This window comes from Leuciscus leuciscus, assembly GCF_965113295.1.
Source record: "Leuciscus leuciscus genome assembly, chromosome: 15".
Taxonomy (NCBI): domain Eukaryota; kingdom Metazoa; phylum Chordata; class Actinopteri; order Cypriniformes; family Leuciscidae; genus Leuciscus; species Leuciscus leuciscus.
The window spans coordinates 11,535,434-11,560,684 of NC_138739.1; the positions used below are offsets into that span (position 1 = coordinate 11,535,434).

At 37.9% G+C, this 25,251-nt stretch overlaps 2 protein-coding genes across 6 annotated transcripts in view; one reads left to right on the forward strand and one right to left on the reverse strand.

Moving 5' to 3' along the window:
- The window catches only part of LOC309476035 (uncharacterized protein), a 41,685-nt gene extending 16,934 nt beyond the window's left edge, over positions 1 to 24,751 (reverse strand). Inside the window, exons 1-7 of one of the 3 annotated variants that reach the window (XM_082139155.1) lie at positions 24,462 to 24,738; positions 23,076 to 23,393; positions 22,657 to 22,992; positions 19,505 to 19,816; positions 19,196 to 19,315; positions 19,103 to 19,128; positions 15,980 to 17,120 (exon numbers count right to left, since the gene is read on the reverse strand). In XM_082139155.1, coding sequence (XP_081995281.1) covers positions 17,103 to 17,120; positions 19,103 to 19,128; positions 19,196 to 19,315; positions 19,505 to 19,816; positions 22,657 to 22,992; positions 23,076 to 23,393; positions 24,462 to 24,507 — 1,176 coding nt within the window. In that variant the 5' untranslated portion in view covers positions 24,508 to 24,738 and the 3' untranslated portion in view covers positions 15,980 to 17,102. Of the gene's footprint in view, positions 1 to 15,979; positions 17,121 to 19,102; positions 19,129 to 19,195; positions 19,316 to 19,504; positions 19,817 to 22,656; positions 22,993 to 23,075; positions 23,394 to 24,461 lie in introns of those variants that run through there. The other 2 variants (XM_082139156.1, XR_014197910.1) reach the window with 2 other exon arrangements.
- LOC309476082 (uncharacterized protein) lies at positions 1,011 to 9,742 on the forward strand. Of its 3 annotated transcripts, XM_082139242.1 has the most exons (7): positions 1,011 to 1,168; positions 1,796 to 2,113; positions 2,197 to 2,532; positions 5,554 to 5,865; positions 6,055 to 6,174; positions 6,248 to 6,266; positions 8,759 to 9,742. In XM_082139242.1, the coding sequence occupies exons 1-7, from the start codon at positions 1,123 to 1,125 to the stop codon at positions 8,769 to 8,771; spliced, it is 1,164 nt and encodes a 387-aa protein (XP_081995368.1). In that variant the 5' UTR covers positions 1,011 to 1,122; the 3' UTR covers positions 8,772 to 9,742. The 3 variants fall into 3 exon arrangements, 2 of the variants coding, with proteins under 2 accessions (XP_081995368.1, XP_081995369.1); XR_014197923.1 differs by having other exon boundaries at positions 1,012 to 1,168; positions 6,055 to 6,293; positions 6,782 to 9,742; XM_082139243.1 differs by lacking the exon at positions 6,248 to 6,266 and having other exon boundaries at positions 1,012 to 1,168.
- Positions 24,752 to 25,251: the final 500 nt, after the last annotated feature.

The following is a 25,251-nucleotide window of genomic DNA, read 5'->3' on the forward strand; positions in this document are numbered from 1 at the left end:
CAACAAAAAAGTTCTATTTTTGGCAAATGTTAAGGCCCTTTCACACCAAAAGTGAAATGAAAAAGCCTCAGGCTGAAGGAAATGCATATTTACTACTGCACAGTAGAGGGCGCCGCTCAAACAAACCTTCTGCCATTCTGGATCAAAGAACAATAGGATACAGGAGAAGGAAGTTCAACACTCTTATTTCTAAATCGAATCTAAAGTTATTTTTGCTTATTAGTATGGTTGAATTATAGATCATTGAAGGTCATCAGCAAGACATTGGTTAATAAAGTGAGATTAAATACATAAACTATATTTGTATATGTGTTGACATTTATTTAGATAAACATGCTTTTATTGTGTTGACCAGTTAAAACCTTTATTTTTTTCCCAGTCAGATTGTATCAACTTATTTCATGCTGAATTATCAAGTGTATTTGACACATTCAATGAAATGGTTAATCCGTTGAATTCTGTATGTCAACATTTGGACGTTTTCTGAATATAGCCTAATCACTAATATTACTGTGTTTTAAGACCTTACTGCCGACTCAAAGTTGAACTAAATCTCAATAAATATTGTTTTAACAAAGATGTGTTTTAGCATTTATATGCTACAATGTTTAGCAAAATTCAGCAGAATTCACTCATCTAGGGATGGAGAAATGAAGCCCCACGAACATCTGAAGCTTTACTCTTCAGCATTCGAAACACATGGAAATATAATGTATATATTATTATTATTTTTCTAAACGGAGTAACTTTTTCTATCTGTTGTCATTCTTGCAGAAGAATGTTCTTTATCCATCACTGAACACCAAACTACAGAAAAACAACGAAAATTAGCAAAAAGTAGGTTTAGTAAATTAATAATAGCCTAGTAAATTCAACAACATGCTGCTTATAGAAAGCATTCAGAGTAATCTACACTATACCGGTTTTTGGAGTCAAGTTTAAACACGCCTAATGAAACATTAATGCCGGCAGATTCCTTTACGTTCTTCATGTGACTTTCTGAAAAGCATATGATCCTCGACGCGCTCCGTTGGACACTGCGCTGCTGGATCTGTGCTGGAGCCTCAGTGTCACCCCTTCTTTTACTGTCTATGGTGTCACCAGACTCAACTTATCATCAGCATGAAGAACCTTGTAATGATCTTTCTTTTCTCATTAGTTGTGAACGGTAAGTGTTAGGATTTCTGTTTTTTAATTGTTTTTTATTGTTTTGGTTAGTTTTTTTGGCAACGCTCCAAATGCGTTTTGTTTAAATTGCCAGTGGAAACATGTTTTAGGAAGCTTAGAGGCTTACGGGTCTAAAACCCCTAATGATTTTTCCCTTTTTTATTCTACCATTCAAAAGTGTTAGATCAGTAAGATTTGTTTGTTTAAAATAATTCTCTTCTGCTCTCCAAGGCTGCATTTATTTTGTACCAAAATAAGGAAAAACAGTATAGTGTGTAGATTATTATTTTTTTTGAACATTTTATCAAAGTTTTTTTCAGTATTCTTTTGATCAATAGAAAGTTCAAAGTCAATTTAATGATTTCTTGCTGAATAATTTCTTAATCTTTTCAATAATTTTTATTTCAATATTATTATTATTGTTATTATATATAACAGTAGTTTATAATGTTTCAAAAGCTATTTCCTCTCATTTGTGGTGCATCTCATTTCTCTGAATTGTCTTTGAGACAGTAATTGGAGTAAATCTGTTGTAAATATTGTTTAGGTGATGGGGTTTTTAATTTATTTCTGCTTTCATATTTAATGTGAAATTCAACGTAATGAACTGTTTTTGTGTGTTCTGCAGATGTGTCTGGTGCGGAGACAGATGTTGTAGAGTCTGTATCAGTGATTGTTGGAGATTCTTTCACTCTACATACAGATGTTACTGAAATACAGAGAGATGGTGTAATTGAGTGGAGGTTTGGAGAAGATCTTATTGCTAGAATCAGTAGTGAATCTAATAAGAACATAATACTTGTTAACCCTAATAAAGAGACACTGAAGATGGACAATCAGACTGGAGATCTCAAGATCAGGAAAATTAGAATCACAGACTTTGGACTTTATAAACTTGAGATCAACAGCGACAGGGGGATATCATCAAAGACATTCAATGTCAGTGGTGAGTATGTCAAGTATTTAGATGAGGTTTGAGACTCAAGGTGGAAGTGTCTGCTCTCTAACAGAAATGTTTCTGTTCATTAGGTGTGAATAAGCTGCTGTCAGATGGAGTGACAATCGTGCCGGTGCTGGAGAGAGACTCTGTCATTCTACCGTCTGGTCTTACTGAAATACAGAGAGATGATCAGATAACCTGGAAGTTTAAAGGCACACTCATTGGTCAACTAAAAAATCAAACAGCTGAAATCTTTGCTGATGTTCTTGATGGGAGATTTGAAGACAGACTTCAGCTGAACCAACAGAATGGATCGCTCATCATTACTAACGTCAGACCCAACACCTCTGGACCTTATGAAGTAGACATCACCAAGAGCGGCAGCAGTTACACCACACACAAGACTTTCAGAGTTACTATCATTGGTGAGTCACTTTAATATTGCAATGCTTGAAGGATATCAGGGTCATTAACAAATGGTTTAAAAATCTAGATGTAAACACACGTGCCAAGTTCTCAAATGTTTTACAATCGATATGCGCCCTCGATGCGCACTATTGCCGAGCCTGCACTGATGTGAGCTCCGCAGCAGACATGATCCAGACAGTCAAACCGATGTCGGAAGACCGCAAGTGCTTAGGGTGCCATTTGGGACAGGGCCTACATTATAAAATAAAAAAAATACAAATTATCATTTTTGACATCATTAAAAATGCATACTTCAGGGCTCAGCATGGTATACACTTGTTTGTTCATGGTTTGAACATTCTTATTTTCTTTATCATTCAATAAAGTTATTTTCGAGATGTGTGGTAAATTATCCATTGCCGCTTATATTACAGATATAAAAGCCATGCAAAAATGTCTGCCACAGTGTCAACCATTCAATAAATGGAATTGCCCTGTTCCTTTTCAAGATCGGTTCATTGACATTGCATTAGTAGCTGATGCTATGGGAAAACATGTTTCTCCTGGAATACTGAAGCCCAATTGCATAGGCCAATGACGATCAAGCGCACACGTGATGGGCAGAGCCATCCTCTATATAACATGGCACTAAATAATCTTTCTCCTTCAAGCTATTGGAATATGACTCTCGCCATAGATTTATGCTCTCAAGAAGACAACGCTCTCTTCACAAATCCCCTTCAACGTTCCAGTGAAGAAGAGGATGGCCCTGAAGGAATGCAACATGTGTGGGGGCCCAATTCAGCTCCCGGATGGATACAAGGCTTGCATCTTGTGCCTGGGCCACGCCGAGATGGCGTTTGACAGGCCTAGTGGTCAGCACTGCGAAGAGTGAAGAGCTTTCTATTGTGTTGAATGCTGTATCTGCTGCCCCTCCGCTTCCTCCTCCTCCTGCCATTGAGACATGGGACAGGAACCAGCGGCAGTCACGCTCAGGAGGCTCTTTAAGCGATCTAAGGCTGGCCCAACATCCGTGTTCTCTGCGATCATTGGAGCCTCCTCTCTCTTATGCTGTGGACAGTCTCCGCTCCTCTGACGGAGACCACAAAATTGTCAACACCGGCCTTGGAAAAAGACAACTGGTGTCGTAGCTTGCTCCAGAAAGATATAATATTATATATATATATATATATATATTTATATTTATATAATATATATATATAATTGACTCACCTACAGACCTTAAGAGTGTTGTAGATTTTTCCCTAAACCTAACTATCTGGGTCGTCTCCAATCGACGTTCCCTATATCAGACATCCCAAGTCTCCCGGAAGTTCCGGCAGTCTCCCGCATATTGATAGCGGCTCCCTGATGCCCGCAAATCAGTTAAAATCTCCCGGAAGCGCGCGCACGGCAGAGAGAGGGAGCGAGAGCTTGCGTGTGTGCCTCGGGATTTTATCTCTACTCTCGAACCGAATTCATCAGAAACCCCCCCCCCCCCCCCTCCCCCCGTTGGAGATTTCTCGAACCGAATTAATCAGAACCCCCCACCCCCGTTGGAGATTTCTTGACTCCCGGAAATGACTTTGTGCAGGTTGGGATGTCTGCTATATAGTCTACCTGGGTCGTCTCCAATCGACATTCAATATATAGTCTATCTAACTAACTTGCTTCCCCAACTAGCTTTCTTGCTGCGCAGCAATGATCGACAAACAGACTTCAGCAAATGTCCTTTAAATGCTTTATTCACGGCCGGAAGAGTTCCCGAGCAGTTCTCAGAGAATCTCTCCCAAGAAGAAGCAAGGCCGGAGGATCTCAGACAAATTCCATTGAGAATCCCACCAGCTAACACAAATACAACAGTTTTTATAGAATAGGGAGGTATGGCAAAATGATATGAATTTGATTCTTCATATGAAAACCCTTCTGTTACTAGGTAAAGCAAACTTTGTTTTAATGATTACTTCATTGTTACTCACAAGGTTCTAACCTAGTCATCTGTCTACTTTCATTTCCCATATTTGTTATTTTTACACTCACACCACCAAAGTCAATGGGGTATGGCAACACAACATTCAAAAACACAGGACAGAACGTTTTAGTACATTGTGTTTCAAAGTGTTAGTTTTGTTAGGCCTAAAAAGGGAAGTAAGGTTAGATGTTAGAGTTAATATTAGTTTGACATACAGTTTACTATTTTATTCATTAAAAATCCACCACAAAAGTTTTCGGCATACATCTACTGTCGCAGAAGGGCTACCTCCTCTGCTCCTGCAGGAGCCCCGTCCAACTTATCCATTGGATAATTGGGAAATGCAAGCTGAAAAACAAATTTGGTTCCACTGCTGCATCAGTTTAATCTCTTCGTGCCTCGTTTCTCCTTTCAACATAAAATTACTGCTGCAGCAGTGCTACCTCATCCGCTCCCGCAGAAGCTCCACTACCGCAGCAGCGTTATCTCTCCTGTTCCCGCAAGAGCTCACCTATGTGCGACCTTCCATAGCTGACTACCAGCAAGGCTCACCCTTCTGATGCCACGACCATCAAACTCTCATCTGACACAAGAAACCCTTCCGATCCAATGACTAACTCCTCCCTATGATTGGCACACCTTCAGCTTCGCACTCTGCAAGTTTTTGGGGGGTTATCAACATCATTTTCTGGCTGCTGTCCCGCATTAGTTTTGACTTTTTGGGGGGAGTACTCTCGGCCAAATACCGAGCTCGGAGCCCTCTGCTCGGACAGCACAACAAATACGCATACCATTTATTCCATGTTACTTATTTGTAAGGGTAAATTGTGAATGCTTCACTGATGTGTCCTGTACACTCGTTGCACGTTTACATGAGACTGTCTCACTGGATTGTGCATTAGTATGTCTTTGACATGCTGCTGTTTTGGACTCTATTGTGACTTTTTCATTTCCAAGAAATGGATGAACTTTGTAAAAAAGCACATGCCAAATGCGTAAATGTTTTACTGTATGCTTAATCTCTGTCTGTTAACGTTCTCCTGTGTTTTACCGTATGTTGAGACAGATGGAGGGAACAGGCTGTCGGTGATGGAGGGAACTTCTGTCACTCTAGAATCTGGTGTTTCTAAAATACACAGAGATGATGTGATAATATGGAGGTGTGAATATGGAGACTCTGTCATAGCAAATATCAGCACTGGGATCTTTGCTACATTTGATGGTACTGATGGGAGATTCAGAGGCAAACTGGAGCTGGACTTAAAGACCGGATCTCTGACCATCAGGAAAACAATAACTAAACACACTGGACTTTATCATCTCGATATCACCGGCAACCGACGCACCATATTCAAGAGATTCAATCTTTCTGTCTCTTGTAAGTATCTGAAGTCTTTTAATGTAACAACAACAACCATATTTAGATCACCATGTTTTCAAATTAACTGAGGTTAATTGAGCAAACTATTAATATTATAGTGTAACTGACGACCAAAACTGACAGTTGCAAAAGCCAGTCAGAAATGAAGGTCAGATTGCTGATTGGTTGATCTCTTTATCATTACAGCACAAGATTGGTCTCCATGTGTTATAGCAGTAATTGGTGTTGCTGTTCAGCTTCTGGTCCTGGTTGGAGCTGCTGTTGTGATTTGCTGTCGAAACAGGGTCTCTCGTAAAACAAAAGATGGTAAGTATTACAAACAGCTGATATAACACGTGAAGCATTTGAGATTTAAGTTTTTTTTTTAAACAGGCATCAGGGGGAATCCTGAACATCAGGTAAGATGCTGTTTGCACCATAGACATGTATAGAAAGGCTAGATAGCTTACCGGCGCTGAGAGCCAATGGGACCCGACGACGTCACACGGCGGCCATCTTAGGACAGGACCGCTCGTCCAGTTATAACATTAAAGTCTATTGTGCATGTAGTGCTGAAATAACTATATTTTGCTCAATTTTCAACCGATTTTCAAACGGCTTGGTGTGTCATAAACGTCAGGGATGCGGCTATTTAACTGCATACTTGTGAAAAATTATAGCCACAAACGGCATCAGCACAAATCATAGCCACGTTAATAAGGTTTGTAATAAACCAAACCGTTTGTAAATCCGTCAAGAATTCAGCAAGTTACGAGCATTTTAGTTGGCGTATGTCACTCACCTTCCGTCCACAGCAGCAGGGAGCAGCAGCGCAGTCTCCTGACCTAAGATGGCCGCCAAGTGACGACACAGCTGACTCCGCCTTGAGCCATCTAGCCTTTCTATACATGTCTATGGTTTGCACTATTATTAGCAGATAGTTGGGGCCTTAAGCACATTTTCGCGCAAATTCATTTAAAAGCGCCAAATTTGGCACAGATGTAGGTCATGTCATACTGAAATGATTTAGCTTGGCTGCCGGAGCCTGCGACCCTTGGGGCCAAGATGGCGGCCAAATCCAATATGGCCACCGCCTAAAAGGGATTCGGCTATAGCTTTAGAGCCAGATGAGATACAAATACAAACTTGATGTCTATTTTAAATTTTTTGACCATGGGAAACCCATAGGAATACTCACATTTATGATTGGGTATATCAGGACCCCCCAAATTCCATAAATTCAATATGACCGCTGTCCGAAAAAGGGTTTTGGCAAAAAATTTAGCAGGACATAAAGCAGGATATTTTTTTCTATTTTGCAATTGTAGTCATTAAGAACAAAACACATGTAGATAAAAGTAAACCTGGTTACTTACACGAGGAAGGAAGTTGGTAGGAAAGGAAGTAGTTGGCTAAACACTGTTGTTGGTCATCTTCATCTTTCACCGTTGTTGTCCATCTTGCTCACAAGCATGGAGAAGCACTAAACAGCTGCTCCACCACAGTCCATACAGTCAACTAGTATTCTCAATATTTGCTCAACATTGCCCAAATCTATGCTGGAATTCTATGCTGGAAATCAAATATGCCTTCCTTACATTCTGAATTAGAAAATTGGTGGGAATATTTGGAAAGTATGAATTATCAGGTAGTTGCTTTCTTGTAAATGCAAATGTGGGGTCTAAACATAGACAATCACAAATGTAAGCATACCCGTGTTTTTGTCATGAAAAAAATTAATAATAATTAGACATTAAGTTTTCATCTGTAGCTTATTTGGTTCAAAAGTTGTAGTCAAAACCCTTTTTCGGACAGTAGCCAGATTGGATTTGGGGACTTTGAGGGTCCACATATACCAAATCATAAATATAAGGTTTTTTGTGTGTGTGTGTTCCCCATAGCCAGAAAAGGTGAAATATCAAATTTAAATTTACATGTGGTTCAAAATATGCAGCCGAATCCCTTTTCACGTGGCGGCCATATTGGATTTGGCCGCCATCTTGGTCTCAGGGATCACTGGCTCGGGCACCCTGGCTAAATCATTTCAGTATGCCGTCAGCTGCATCCGTGCCAAATTTGGTGCTTGTAGATAAATTGCCGCAAACAATGGGGTGTAAGGCCCCATACTACAGTCCAAACTGCTTTTTTGGACAGCGGCCATATTGTAATTGGCGGAATAAGGGGTCCAGATGCACCGGGTCATAAATATAAAATTTTTTATGTGTTTACCATGATCAATTAAGCTGAAAAAGACATCAAGTTTGTATTTGTAGCTCATGGTTCAAAAGTTATGGTCGGAACCCTTTTCGGGCAGCGGCCATATTGGATTTGGCCGCCATCTTGGCCCCGAGGGTCGCTGGCTCCGGCATCCTAGCTTAATCATTTCAGTATGACCTGAGCTACATCTGTGCCAAATTTGGCACTTTTAGATGAATTTGCACGAAATTACCTATTTATGAGCTTAAGTCCCCCAACCAAGAACATATAATAAAATTACTAACAAAATATGTTGTGTTTGTGTTTGCTTTGTTTTTGTTAGTAGCTTTTTTATTGTCCACACTGATGCCGTCATCTGTGCTCAGCTTGTCAGTTTAAAAAAGAATGTAATGCAAAATGTAGCAGGAAACTTTTGCCAAATAACACCAGTCTTGTCGTCCAAACCAATGCCTTCTTCACTTTGCAAATGTTAGTTTTGACACATGATAGTTTATTTATTTATTTATTTATTTATTTATTTATTTAAAAGAAGCCTCTTATTTTGTTCTATTGGCTGGATTAATGTATTACACATAATGGAATTACGTTTAATAAAACTTTTTTCAGTTTAAACAGCGAAAGACAATTTTTGCATGTTGCTGATTGTATCTCATGCTCTGAGCTTATCTCTTGTATTTGTGTTTATCTCTTGTAGTTGCCGTCTGTGATGTAATATGAGAGTGATGGTTCTGCATTTTTGCGTGGTGTTATCAGATATGTGCAATCGCACTGGACCTGATGTACAGGAATGGAGGTAAAAGGTGAAATTCAGCCAAAAAAATATTTAGCAAGTCTCAGGAAGCTTCATCAAGAGGAATCATCCTTACTATGAGCTTTTCAAATGGAATAATTTAATTTATTAAAACACTGTTGTTCTGATGTCCATATTGATCAATGTTCAATCACTGATGCTTTGTGGTTTTATTTGTTTTTTATTGACAACAGAATGTTACTGTATGATTTATATACAGTACATTATCAAAACATAGTGCTAGCCACATTAATGCAAATATAATGCAATCCGAGTCATATTTTTTTTGCCATATCTAAAATGCTTATTTTTAGCAACCAATGAAAACAGTGCTTTAAAGTCTTTGGAAGGTTTTTGGAAGATCTTTGTATGTTCATGTGAATTCAGTGTCATAAAAACAAATTGTATTTAATAAGAACATCTGTAAATTGTTATGAAATGATGTATGAGTTTAATATAAATAATATGTACTGAACTGTCACTGAATCATTTCACCTTTAACATTTCAGGCTTCTGATCTAAGGATTGATTAAAAGCGTGTGTGGCTTCAAGATAACAAACGTACATCTGCGTTACACTGTTTATCTCTTTTATATTGATTTTATATTTGCTGATTTTATTTTTATATTATTTTATATTTGTATGCCACTGTAAAATCTTGTTTTGCTCTTTGTTTTGCACCACATTATCCTCACAATTGACTTAGAGATAAGGGAATGGGAAACGTATGATTTCACTGTCACATAATAATACATGTTGCATCTGGTCAAAATCTTTATATGTAAGGCAAGTTTAATTAATTTTTTTTATATAAATACTATGATCTTCTTTTTCTGAAACAATGAAATCAATGAAGTGATAAATGTCAATAAAAATATTTTTCCATAATGACTAGAATCATTATTAATATTAAATATTGGATGGTGGCACTAATCTTGGAATGGTGAAGCCATTCCTCTAGTGGTCAAATCCTGTTATAGTTTCATTTCGGAGGGTGTTTATCTGCAGCACATGTAGGAAGGCAGTGAGATACTTTATTTATATATATATATATATTTTAAATAACATTGTATGCTGTAATAGATCTCTGTGTAAGTTATGTGAGCTATGGTGTAAACACACATAGGCTAAATTTGATTAGCGAATCACGAAACAAAGTGGTAAATTATTGGCTAAATGATAACATGCCTGACTCATTCCATATTGATGGGATGCTACTATTTAGAGCTGTTTGTATTTCCCCAAGCGCTAATGCTAGTGATGCTCTGAAAGTGCTTAATGATAACATCTGCTTACTTCAGAAAAAGCATCCAGAGGCGTTTTACGTCGTTGCAGGAGACTTTAACCACGTCAACTTGACGGATATTATCCCTAGTGTTGGGGGTAACTCATTAGTTGCGTAATCAGATTACTTGTAACTATAGTAACGCTACTTTTTCACATTTATTGACTGACATGTCCCCATGTTGAGAGAAATAAAGTGAGGAGGTGTTGTGAGTAAACATGATGGTTATTTTTGTGCTAGACTACTTTTCATCTCACTGCCACGAAAACATTCAGTATTCCTGAAAATGAATAAAAACAGTAAAGTGCAATCACAGAATTGTATATAATTTAGTATATATATATTTATATATATACTAAATTATATATATGTATATATAATTTAAAGTCGCATCTCTTCAGCCAGGCATTCATATAATCCTACAGTTCAAACTACAATCCGGCCTCTAGCTCATAAATGCCAGAGGAGAACTGGCCCCCGACTGAGCCTGGGTTCTCCCAAGGTTTTTTTTTCTCCATTAGGTCACCTGATGGAGTTTTAGGACACCATTAGGTCACTTGATGGAGTTTTTCGGTTCCTTGCCACTGTTGCCTTTGGCTTGCTCAGTTGGGGATATTTTGGGGATATTTAATTTAATTTTATCAATCAATAAATTCCTCTTGAAACAAACTTTGTTGTATTATTTTAATTTAATACTGTGAAGCTGCTTTGATACAATCTGTATTGTGAAAAACGCTATACAAATAAACTTGACTTGACTTGACTTGACTATATTAAATAACACAATATATATCAGTCTGCAATGTTGCTGTTTGAGAATAAAACAGATCTGCAAGATTACACTACAAAGCTCGTTTGGACAACAACGCATTTTCCCCGAGTCACAATGTTACTCATCTATAGTTTCCACCCACGGATTTCGCAAAAAAAAGGTGCGGGGCCTGGTAGATCTGCATTAGAGAAGACAGTGTTGTCCCTATGTCTATGAGACGTTGTTTTGTCCACCCCGCTTCCAAAACCCATTTGTTTGACCTTCCTAAGGAAAACAAACTTAGTGGTTCAAATTTAATTAAAAACACTGTTCCTGAACATTATAAACCCAAACGTTTATCTGTGTGCAGCACATTTTACAGAGAACAGCTTCCAGAACCTACAATGCAGGCTATACGCTCCTGAAATGGACCATTTCCCACTTTGTCGAGACAATCGGTTGTTTGTGGATCAAAACTTGTAAATATGTCTTAAAGCTGTAGCTCCAATTTGGCTGAGGACAAGGACATGGACAGGATTTGTAATTTTCAAAACTGTTTTTAATAAAGAAAAAAATATCTGAGAACCTAATGAATGACATATTCCTTTACAGAACAACTATGAGCCAGTTTTAGACATTTTGGGATGAAATACTTTTTTATTCACTGTAACAATTCAAGGACAGATAATGTACGTTTCTGGTCGAATGTCCCATGGTCTATTCACCCCTGCTTATACTGTAGCCTAGATGTTTTAACTACACCATTATGTGGGTGAAATGACCTTTTATAGGCTACACTCAGCCATTCATTCGTAGTGTTTTTATAGTTTCAAAGTCACAGACTAAAAGAGAAGGGACTAAGGGAGTTGACTCACTCTAATCACAGATTAAGGGAGTTGTAATATTTAAAGTGATCCGTCGCATTATGAGTCAGGTGTCACGATACACGCACACAGAGACAAAAGCCGTAACAACTGAGAAAAATGGCATTAAACTTGTCAAATGTCACTTTTTCATTGACTTTAGCTTGATTCGATTTTTTTCTGAATATGAGCATATTTGAGGCAAACTCAAATGAGAAAACGCAATTGCAAATAGGAAGACGAGCTAAAGGGTCAGGCCCTGTCACGGTAAAACATTCCAGAAAATAATGAAAATGTTTTAAATCCAAAACATGTCTAAAACGGTTACTGAAATTCCTTGCTTGCATGTTAACAGTTTTTATGCTAGCATGCTAGCAGGCTGAGTAAACTAGCAGGCAGTTTAAAATGGCAGACCGTCAGGCCCTGTCACATCAGGCCCTGTCACATTCCTGTGTGACACGGCCTTACAAATTAATGTTATTGCTCTTTTTTTATTACATTTATTGCATATGTTATGTATTTAACGCATGCAATAGTAAAATGAAGGCCCAGGTGCTTGACTGTGGCCATGGAAGTTATATAAAGGTAGTTATTTTACAACTATATGAGTGCCTGGCGGGTATTCTGTGATTTTGTGTACTACAGTTGACCGAAAAGTTACTTATATTTCTTAAAGGAATTATAAAACCATGTTAGATAAAATCAGGGACATGTGATCAATAAGAAAATGCTGTTTGTATCAAAGAAATTCATTAGGAAACCATTCTACCATACACATTTGTCTGTGACAGGGCCTACCTGGCTTTCACAGGTGTGGTAATCACTGTTGATTGTCCTGATGTGTTTGAACACAGTTAAGTTGATTGCTACATTTATTGTCTGTATGCCCTGAGGATGGTCGTTTGACCGAAAGCTTGGTGATTCAATTTGCTTAAAGGATTTAAGTGTGCAGACAGTTTATTGTTTGAGATCTGTGACCGGGCCTGACATTTTAGGGGTGAAATGCGTATAAAAATTTATTTTATTCAATCATAAAAACATGCTGAGATGGCATGATATGTGTTTCTCATAGTCTAACATATGACTCAACGTTAAGAAAAATATATTTTTTCCCCCAAGATTTTTTAGAAGTGGAAATGTACGTTTCTGGTAGAATGTCCCCCATATAGACCATATAAACCAAACAAACCTTGACCCCTGATTTAGATCACATGTGTCAAACCTTGCTCCTGGAGGGCCACTGTCCTGTAAAGTGTTGCACTTTCTAGTAATCCTGAAGACCTTGATAAGCTGGTTCGGATGTGTTTAATCAGGGTTGACGACATAATGTGACCTGCGTCCCAATGTGCATACTATCCATCCTAAATAGCATGTGACATTAGTAATTGTCAATACTATTTAGGGCAGAGAGGGTGGATAGTATGCAGATTGGGACGCAGTGCTGGACAGTTTCCCTCAGGAACTGAGTTTGACACCCCTGATAAAGTGTGCATACCATCATACCAAGACGTGAGCGCCATCTAGTGTTCAAAATAAATACAGAGTGTGGTATAAAAACAAATTTCACAGTGGAGCAGCCAAAGGCACAGTAATAAATGACACTACTGAACGCTCTTTTTTTGTGTGTGTGTGTGTGTGTATTGTTTTTTGGCAATTTTTGCCTTTTATTGTGACAGGACAGTAGAGAGTTGACAGGAAGCGAGGTGGGAGAGAGACAGGGGACGGGATCGGAAAGGTCCACGTGCCGGTGTTGTGCCGAATTTCGACCCCCGCCAAATTATTACCCCCCTAGTATTGGTAGGTTTAGGATTAGGGGTGGGGTTAGGATTAGTCAATCAGGTACTGACTTCAACGAGGGGGGTGATAATTTGGCTGGGGGTCGAAATTGGACACAACACCGGGACTCGAACTCGGGCCGCCCGACCGCAACAGCGCTACATGTTGGCGCGCTGACCACGAGGCCATCGGCACCGACATACTGGATGCTCTTAACCGGGGGTGCACAATCCTGTTCCTGAAGATCCACCTTCCTGCAAAGTTCGAAATCGAGTAGTGTGAACCCGACATAAATGAGTTGGTTCAGGTTGTTTGATTAGGGTTTGAGCTGAACTTGCTGGAAGGTAGATCTCATAGGCCTTGGAAACCCTGCTTAAAACTATTGTTTATCTGCCTGAATCACACTGTATTGCTAACCTGTCTGACCAACACAAGGACAATACAGAGGAAAATTAGTGATTCATTCATGAATCGGGCATTGCTGGTTCTAATTTTAAAAATCAACAGTAAAGGAAAATGGTCCTCTCTGCTAAATCAATCTACATTATTTAAAATCTAACGATCCTACCACTAATTGTTTCACTGAGAGCTGTCAAAGTCTATTTCAAGGAAAGTCTGTTGCTCTGTTCATTCGGCGGCCATATTTGCAACACCTCCAGGCAGATATTTCAGCCGTCTAAGACCAAATCCTATTAACTCACAATTAAATAACATCTGTGACCCTGGACCACAAAACCAGTAACATGAGTTTCAAAAATAAATAATAAAATAATAACAATAATTTAATGGATTCAAGTAAAAACTAACAAATCATTCCCTCAAGGGTCATTTTGACCAGGAATGAATGGAATGCGAGGCATGCTTCAGTGCACATAGAAAAACCTTAAAATGCTCAAAATCCACACAATTCGGAACAGCTCATTTGCTCTCTATAGTGTTATAAGGCCATCTAGTGGCTAGAGTCATGAAACATGTTATATAATATTCCACAAGAGTTCGGGAAAGACACCCAATGTAAGATATTTTGAGCTAAATTAAAAGGTGTATGCATGTTTTTTTTGTATTCTTTTTTTTTATTTAAGTTTAAAGAATTTGAGGAATGTGCTTAAATGACTAAATTACTATATATTTATTATTTATCAATCAAATCTAGTAATTTGAAGGTAAATAAAATAAATCGCAAATCGTAAAAAATAGAAAAACAATTATCTTAATGAAATAAAATAAGCTTCCGGATAGAAATAAAATGAAGTATTATTTTAGGGCTTCGGATCATTATGACCCACGAGGGAAGGATTTGTTACGAAACGCATATGACGGAACTATTGCCTGGAAAAGTGAAATATTAAAAATGTCCATCAGAACCAGAAGGCAGATCCGCTTTAAAATCCCGGGATAATCAGGGTTTCTAAAAAAGTTACTTTTAAAAGTAATGCATTACAATATTCTGTTAATCCCCAAAAAAGTATAATTGTGTTACTTAGTATTGTGTTACTTAGCATGACATTACTTTTTCATTACTTTTTCTCACCTGGGATGGGCTTGCTTATTTATTTTTTAATAACAACAAAAAAGTTCTATTTTTGGCAAATGTTAAGGCCCTTTCACACCAAAAGGGAAATGAAAAAGCCTCAGGCTGAAGGAAATGCATATTTACTACTGCACAGTAGAGGGCGCCGCTCAAACAAACCTTCTGCCATTCTGGATCAAAGAACAATAGGATACAGGAGAAGGAAGTTCAACACTCTTATTTCTAAATCGAATCTGAAGTTATTTTTGCTTATTAGTATGGTTGAATCATTGAAGGTCAGCAGCAAGACATTGGTTAATAAAGTGAGATTAAATACATAAACTATATTTGTGTTATTTAATATACTAAATTATATACAATTCTGTGATTGCACTTTACTGTTTTTATTCATTTTCAGGAATACTGAATGTTTTCGTGGCAGTGAGATGAAAAGTAGTCTAGCACAAAAATAACCATCATGTTTACTCACAACACCTCCTCACTTTATTTCTCTCAACATGGGGACATGTCAGTCAATAAATGTGAAAAAGTAGCGTTACTATAGTTACAAGTAATCTGATTACGCAACTAATGAGTTACCCCCAACACTAGGGATAATATCCGTCAAGTTGACGTGGTTAAAGTCTCCTGCAACGACGTAAAATGCCTCTGGATGCTTTTTCTGAAGTAAGCAGATGTTATCATTAAGCACTTTCAGAGCATCACTAGCATTAGCGCTTGGGGAAATACAAACAGCTCTAAATAGTAGCATCCCGTCAATATGGAATGAGTCAGGCATGTTAACATTTAGCCAATAATTTACCACTTTGTTTCGTGATTCGCTAATCAAATTTAGCCGATGTGTGTTTACACCTAGCATAGCTCACATAACTTACACAGAGATCTATTACAGCATACAATGTTATTTAAAATATATATATATATAAATAAAGTATCTCACTGCCTTCCTACATGTGCTGCAGATAAACACCCTCCGAAATGAAACTATAACAGGATTTGACCACTAGAGGAATGGCTTCACCATTCCAAGATTAGTGCCACCATCCAATATTTAATATTAATAATGATTCTAGTCATTATGGAAAAATATTTTTATTGACATTTATCACTTCATTGATTTCATTGTTTCAGAAAAAGAAGATCATAGTATTTATATAAAAAAAATTAATTAAACTTGCCTTACATATAAAGATTTTGACCAGATGCAACATGTATTATTATGTCACAGTGAAAGCATACGTTTCCCATTCCCTTATCTCCAAGTCAATTATGAGGATAATGTGGTGCAAAACAAAGAGCAAAACAAGATTTTACAGTGGCATACAAATATAAAATAATATAAAAATAAAATCAGCAAATATAAAAGCAATATAAAAGAGATAAACAGTGTAACGCAGATGTACGTTTGTTATCTTGAAGCCACACACACTTTTAATCAATCCTTAGATCAGAAGCCTGAAATGTTAAAGGTGAAATGATTCAGTGACAGTTCAGTACATATTATTTATTTTAAACTCATACATCATTTCATAACAATTTACAGATGTTCTTATTAAATACAATTTGTTTTTATGACACTGAATTCACATGAACATACAAAGATCTTCCAAAAACCTTCCAAAGACTTTAAAGCACTGTTTTCCTTGGTTGCTAAAAATAAGCATTTTAGATATGGCAAAAAAAATATGACTCGGATTGCATTATATTTGCATTAATGTTGCTAGCACTATGTTTTGATAATGTACTGTATATAAATCATACAGTAACATTCTGTTGTCAATAAAAAACAAATAAAACCACAAAGCATCAGTGATTGAACATTGATCAATATGGACATCAGAACAACAGTGTTTTAATTAATTAAATTATTCCATTTGAAAAGCTCATAGTAAGGATGATTCCTCTTGATGAAGCTTCCTGAGCCTTGCTAAATATTTTTTTGGCTGAATTTCATCTTTTACCTCCATTCCTGTACATCAGGTCCAGTGTGATTGCACATATCTGATAACACCACGCAAAAATGCAGAACCATCACTCTCATATTACATCACAGACGGCAACTACAAGAGATAAGCACAAATACAAGAGATAAGCTCAGAACATGAGATACAATCAGCAACATGCAAAAATTGTCTTTCGCTGTTTAAACAGATTTTTTTTTTTATTAAACGTAATTCCATTATGTGTAATACATTAATCCAGCCAATAGAACAAAATAAGAGGCTGCTTCTAAATAAATAAATAAATAAATAAACTATCATGTGTCAAAACTAACATTTGCAAAGTGAAGAAGGCATTGGTTTGGACGACAAGACTGGTGTTATTTGGCAAAAGTTTCCTGCTACATTTTGCATTACATTCTTTTTTAAACTGACAAGCTGAGCACAGATGACGGCATCAGTGTGGACAATAAAAAAGCTACTAACAAAAACAAAGCAAGCACAAACACAACATATTTTGTTAGTAATTTTATTATATGTTCTTAGTTGGGGGACTTAAGCTCATAAATAGGTAATTTCGTGCAAATTCATCTAAAAGCGCCAAATTTGGCACAGATGTAGCTCAGGTCATACTGAAATGATTAAGCTAGGACGCCGGAGCCAGCGACCCTCGGGGCCAAGATGGCGGCCAAATCCAAAATGGCCGCTGCCCGAAAAGGGTTCCGACCATAACTTTTGAACCATGAGCTACAAATACAAACTTGATGTCTTTTTCAGCTTAATTGATCATGGTAAACACATAAAAATGTTTATATTTATGACCCGGTGCATCTGGACCCCTTATTCCTCCAATTACAATAAGGCCGCTGTCCAAAAAAGCAATTTGGACTGACACCCCATTGTTTGCGGCAATTTATCTACAAGCACCAAATTTGGCACGGATGCAGCTGACGGCATACTGAAATGATTTAGCCAGGGTGCCCGAGCCAGTGATCCCTGAGACCAAGATGGCGGCCAAATCCAATATGGCCGCCACGTGAAAAGGGATTCGGCTGCATATTTTGAACCACATGAGATACAAATGTAAATTTGATATTTCACCTTTTCTGGCTATGGGGAACACACACACACAAAAAACTTATATTTATGATTTGGTATATGTGGACCCTCAAAGTCCCCAAATCCAATCTGGCTACTGTCCGAAAAAGGGTTTTGACTACAACTTTTGAACCAAATAAGCTACAGATGAAAACTTAATGTCTAATTATTATTTATTTTTTTCATGACAAAAACACGGGTATGCTTACATTTGTGATTGTCTATGTTTAGACCCCACATTTGCATTTACAAGAAAGCAACTACCTGATAATTCATACTTTCCAAATATTCCCACCAATTTTCTAATTCAGAATGTAAGGAAGGCATATTTGATTTCCAGCATAGAATTCCAGCATAGATTTGGGCAATGTTGAGCAAATATTGAGAATACTAGTTGACTGTATGGACTGTGGTGGAGCAGCTGTTTAGTGCTTCTCCATGCTTGTGAGCAAGATGGACAACAACGGTGAAAGATGAAGATGACCAACAACAGTGTTTAGCCAACTACTTCCTTTCCTACCAACTTCCTTCCTCGTGTAAGTAACCAGGTTTACTTTTATCTACATGTGTTTTGTTCTTAATGACTACAATTGCAAAATAGAAAAAATATCCTGCTTTATGTCCTGCTAAATTTTTTGCCAAAACCCTTTTTCGGACAGCAGTCATATTGAATTTATGGAATCTGGGGGGTCCTGATATACCCAATCATAAATGTAAGTATTCCTATGGGTTTCCCATGGTCAAAAAATGTAAAATAGACATCAAGTTTGTATTTGTATCTCATCTGGCTCTAAAGCTATAGCCGAATCCCTTTTAGGCGGTGGCCATATTGGATTTGGCCGCCATCTTGGCACCAAGGGTCGCAGGCTCCGGCAGCCTAGCTAAATCATTTCAGTATGACATGACCTACATCTGTGCCAAATTTGGCGCTTTTAAATGAATTTGCGCGAAAATGTGCTTAAGGCCCCAACTATCTGCTAATAATAGTGCAAACAGCATCTTACCTGATGTTCAGGATTCCCCCTGATGCCTGTTTAAAAAAAAAAACTTAAATCTCAAATGCTTCACGTGTTATAGCAGCTGTTTGTAATACTTACCATCTTTTATTTTACGAGAGACCCTGTTTCGACAGCAAATCACAACAGCAGCTCCAACCACGACCAGAAGCTGAACAGCAACACCAATTACTGCTATAACACATGGAGACCAATCTTGTGCTGTAATGATAAAGAGATCAACCAATCAGCAATCTGACCATCATTTCTGACTGGCTTTTGCAACTGTCAGTTTTGGTTGTCAGTTACACTATAATATTAATAGTTTGCTCAATTAACCTCAGTTAATTTGAAAACATGGTGATCTAAATATGGTTGTTGTTGTTACATTAAAAGACTTCAGATACTTACAAGAGACAGAAAGATTGAATCTCTTGAATATGGTGCGTCGGTTGCCGGTGATATCGAGATGATAAAGTCCAGTGTGTTTAGTTATTGTTTTCCTGATGGTCAGAGATCCGGTCTTTAAGTCCAGCTCCAGTTTGCCTCTGAATCTCCCATCAGTACCATCAAATGTAGCAAAGATCCCAGTGCTGATATTTGCTATGACAGAGTCTCCATATTCACACCTCCATATTATCACATCATCGCTGTGTATTTTAGAAACACCAGATTCTAGAGTGACAGAAGTTCCCTCCATCACCGACAGCCTGTTCCCTCCATCTGTCTCAACATACAGTAAAACACAGGAGAACGTTAACAGACAGAGATTAAGCATACAGTAAAACATTTACGCATTTGGCATGTGCTTTTTTACAAAGTTCATCCATTTCTTGGAAATGAAAAAGTCACAATAGAGTCCAAAACAGCAGCATGTCAAAGACAAACTAATACATAATCCAGTGAGACAGTCTCTCTGAAATTTAATTGAGCATTCAATGTAAACGTGCAACGAGTGTACAGGACACATCAGTGAAGCATTCACAATTTACCCTTACAAATAAGTAAGATAGAATAAATGGTATGCGTATTTATTGTGCTGTCCGAGGAGAGGGCTCCGAGCTCTGTATTTGGCCGAGAGTACTCCCCCCAAAAAGTCAAAACTAACGCGGGACAGCAGCCAGAAAATGATGTTGATAACCCCCCAAAAACTTGCAGAGTGCGAAGCTGAAGGTGTGCCAATCATAGGGAGGGGTTAGTCATTGGATCGGAAGGGTTTCTTGTGTCAGATGAGAGTTTGATGGTCGTGGAATCAGAAGGGTGAGCCTTGCTGGTAGTCAGCTGTGGAAGGTCGCACATAGGTGAGCTCTTGCGGGAACAGGAGAGATAACGCTGCTGCGGTAGTGGAGCTTCTGCGGGAGTGGATGAGGTAGCACTGCTACAGCAGTAATTTTATGTTGAATTTTTAATGAATAAAATAGTAAACTGTATGTCAAACTAATATTAACTCTAACATCTAACCTTACTTCCCTTTTTAGGCCTAACAAAACTAACACTTTGAAACACAATGTACTTAAACGTTCTGTCCTGTGTTTTTGAATATTGTGTTGCCATACCCCATTGACTTTGGTGGTGTGAGTGTAAAAATAACAAATATGGGAAATGAAAGTAGACAGATGACTAGGTTAGAACCTTGTGAGTAACAATGATGTAATCATTTTACATTTTACATTTACATTTATTCATTTAGCTGACGCTTTTTATCCAAAGCGACTTACAATTGCTATATATGTCAGAGGTCGCACGCCTCTGGAGCAACTAGGGGTTAAGTGTCTTGCTCAGGGACACATTGGTGTCTCACAGTGGATTCGAACCCGGGTCTCTCACACCAAAGGCATGTGTCTTATCCATTGCGCCACCACCACCCCCAATCATTAAAACAAAGTTTGCTTTACCTAGTAACAGAAGGGTTTTCATATGAAGAATCAAATTCATATCATTTTGCCATACCTCCCTATTCTATAAAAACTGTTGTATTTGTGTTAGCTGGTGGGATTCTCAATGGAATTTGTCTGAGATCCTCCGGCCTTGCTTCTTCTTGGGAGAGATTCTCTGAGAACTGCTCGGGAACTCTTCCGGCCGTGAATAAAGCATTTAAAGGACATTTGCTGAAGTCTGTTTGTCGATCATTGCTGCGCAGCAAGAAAGCTAGTTGGGGAAGCAAGTTAGTTAGATAGACTATATATTGAATGTCGATTGGAGACGACCCAGGTAGACTATATAGGGAACGTCGATTGGAGACGACCCAGATAGTTAGGTTTAGGGAAAAATCTACAACACTCTTAAGGTCTGTAGGTGAGTCAATTATATATATATATATATATATATATATATATATATATATATATATATATATATATATATATATATATATATATATATATATTTAAATATAATATTATATCTTTCTGGAGCAAGCTACGACACCAGTTGTCTTTTTCCAAGGCCGGTGTTGACAATTTTGTGGTCTCCTTCAGAGGAGCGGAGACTGTCCACAGCATAAGAGAGAGGAGGCTCCAATGATTGCGGAGAACACGGATGTTGGGCCAGCCTGAGATCGCTTAAAGAGCCTCCTGAGCGTGACTGCCGCTGGTTCCTGTCCCATGTCTCAATGGCAGGAGGAGGAGGAAGCGGAGGGGCAGCAGATACAGCATTCAACACAATAGAAAGCTCTTCACTCTTCGCAGTGCTGACCACTAGGCCTGTCAAACGCCATCTCGGCGTGGCCCAGGCACAAGATGCAAGCCTTGTATCCATCCGGGAGCTGAATTGGGCCCCCACACATGTTGCATTCCTTCAGGGCCATCCTCTTCTTCACTGGAACGTTGAAGGGGATTTGTGAAGAGAGCGTTGTCTTCTTGAGAGCATAAATCTATGGCGAGAGTCATATTCCAATAGCTTGAAGGAGAAAGATTATTTAGTGCCGTGTTATATAGAAGATGGCTCTGCCCATCACGTGTGCGCTTGATCGTCATTGGCCTATGCAATTGGGCTTCAGTATTCCAGGAGAAACATGTTTTCCCATAGCATCAGCTACTAATGTAATGTCAATGAACCGATCTTGAAAAGGAACAGGGCAATTCCATTTATTGAATGGTTTTTACTTCTGCGACACTGTGGCAGACATTTTTGCATGGCTTTTATATCTGTAATATAAGCGGCAATGGATAATTTACCACACATCTCGAAAATAACTTTATTGAATGATAAAGAAAATAAGAATGTTCAAACCATGAACAAACAAGTGTATACCATGCTGAGCCCTGAAGTATGCATTTTTAATGATGTCAAAAATGATAATTTTTATTTTTTTTATTTTATAATGTAGGCCCTGTCCCAAATGGCACCCTAAGCACTTGCGGTCTTCCGACATCGGTTTGACTGTCTGGATCATGTCTGCTGCGGAGCTCACATCAGTGCAGGCTCGGCAATAGTGCGCATCGAGGGCGCATATCGATTGTAAAACATTTGAGAACTTGGCACGTGTGTTTACATCTAGATTTTTAAACCATTTGTTAATGACCCTGAGATCCTTCAAGCATTGCAATATTAAAGTGACTCACCAATGATAGTAACTCTGAAAGTCTTGTGTGTGGTGTAACTGCTGCCGCTCTTGGTGATGTCTACTTCATAAGGTCCAGAGGTGTTGGGTCTGACGTTAGTAATGATGAGCGATCCATTCTGTTGGTTCAGCTGAAGTCTGTCTTCAAATCTCCCATCAAGAACATCAGCAAAGATTTCAGCTGTTTGATTTTTTAGTTGACCAATGAGTGTGCCTTTAAACTTCCAGGTTATCTGATCATCTCTCTGTATTTCAGTAAGACCAGACGGTAGAATGACAGAGTCTCTCTCCAGCACCGGCACGATTGTCACTCCATCTGACACCAGCTTATTCACACCTAATGAACCGAAACATTTCTGTTAGAGAGCAAACACTTCCACCTTGAGTCTCAAACCTCATCTAAATACCTGACATACTCACCACTGACATTGAATGTCTTTGATGATATCCCCCTGTCGCTGTTGATCTCAAGTTTATAAAGTCCAAAGTCTGTGATTCTAACTTTCCTGATCTTGAGATCTCCAGTCTGATTGTCCATCTTCAGTGTCTCTTTATTAGGGTTAACAAGTATTATGTTCTTATTAGATTCACTACTGATTCTAGCAATAAGATCTTCTCCAAACCTCCACTCAATTACACCATCTCTCTGTACTTCAGTAACATCTGTATGTAGAGTGAAAGAATCTCCAACAATCACTGATACAGACTCTACAACATCTGTCTCCGCACCAGACACATCTGCAGAACACACAAAAACAGTTCATTACATTGAATTTCACATTAAATATGAAAGCAGAAATAAAATTACCCACCGCCTAAACTATATATATATATATATATATATATATATATATATATATATATATATATATATATATATATACGACAGATTTACTCCAATTAATGTCCCGAAGACGATTCAGAGAAATGAGATGCACTAGAAATGAGATGAAATAGCTTTTGTAACATTATAAACTACCATTCAAATATATATATTTTTTTACAATTCAGCAAGGATGCATTAAATTGATCAAAACTGACAGTAAAGACATTTATAATAAAACAAAAGCTTTCTGTCTCAGATAAATTCTGTTATTTTGATCTTTCTATTCACTGTAAAAAATTTCTAACCCTCCCAAATCAAACATTTCAAGTGACCGATAACATCTACATTTTTCAATTGGCCCAAGTGAAATTCTTGTTGCAATAGTCTGTTAACATTGGCTCAATGAGAAATAATACGTCAGACTAATTGAAAAATTTAGATGTTATCGGTCACTTGAAATTTTTGACTTGGGGATGTAATATTTTTTTACAGTGTTCATCAAAGCATCATAAACAACACTGTTCTCAATTTTGATAATAACACATTTTTTCATGCGCAGCAAATCAGGATAATTTCTGAAGGATCATGTGACATATAAGACTGGAGTAATGATAGTAAAAATTCAGCTTTGATCACAGGAATAAATTACATTTAAAATATTTTCAAATATAAAATAGTTATTTTAAATTAGAAAAACATTTCACACAATTACTGTTTCGCTGTATTTTAGTACAAATAAATGCAGCCTTTGTGAGCAGAAGATAATTATTTAAAAAACATAAACAAAAAAAAATCTTACTGATCTAAAACTTTGAATGGTAGTGTAAAAAAAAACACATTAGGGGTTTCAGACCCGCGGAAGCCAAGCTTCCTAAAACACGTTTCCACTAGTAGATAAAATCAAAAGATTGCAGCGATGAAAAATAATAATAAAAATAAAAAAAATTAATCAACCAACCAAACAAAAAGCCAACACTTACCGTTCACAACTAATGAGAAAAGAAAGATTAATTCAAGGCTCTTCATACTGATGATAAGTTGAGTCTGGTGACAATACAATTAGAATTAAAACAATTAGCCCGGCACGTCTAATAAAGCCCTGGCTCGCACCCGACAGTGGAAACCATAGGTGGAAACGCGGCTACTGAGGCTCCAGCATGGATCCAGCAGGGCAATTTCCAACGGAGCGCGTCGAGGATCATATATGCTTTTCAGAATGTCAGTAGGGAGACCGGGGATGGTTGCAACATGTTATTTTTCTCCAATCAGAAACAAGCTAGAGTGATGACACTAGGGATGGGGAAATGAAGCCTCATGAATCACTGAGGCTATCCCCTGACTGTTCCGGGAAAAGATTCAAAGCTTCGAGAGTGTCGAGAACAGCGCCGAGAGCAGCGCCATCTGGTGGTTATTTAAAATAAAGCAGGCAGAAGCCTGTGTTAGAAGCTCTGGCAGATGAAGCAACCACAACACACTCCATAGTTTCAATGTTATGTGTACAAATAAAAACCTTACATGTTTGTGTTTGATTTGTTCATTAAATAAATTATTTTACCCATTAAAGTGTGACAATTAAAATATAAAATGAGCTTATATGATTCAATAAGATCTAATGTAGGCTCTCTCTATATATATTTCTCTCTCTCTCTCTCTCTCTCTCTCTACACACACACACACACACACACACACACACACACACACACACACACACACACACACACACACACACACACACACACACACACAATGAATAAGAACATTGTCTGATAG

Bases quoted from the DNA above. Each gene is read 5' to 3' on its own strand.
- LOC309476082 (XM_082139242.1), top strand. From the start codon at position 1,123: ATGAAGAACCTTGTAATGATCTTTCTTTTCTCATTAGTTGTGAACG. The intron at 1,169-1,795 runs GTAAGTGTTAGG...TGTGTTCTGCAG, and splicing joins TTTCTCATTAGTTGTGAACG to ATGTGTCTGGTGCGGAGACA. The intron at 2,533-5,553 runs GTGAGTCACTTT...ATGTTGAGACAG, and splicing joins TTTCAGAGTTACTATCATTG to ATGGAGGGAACAGGCTGTCG.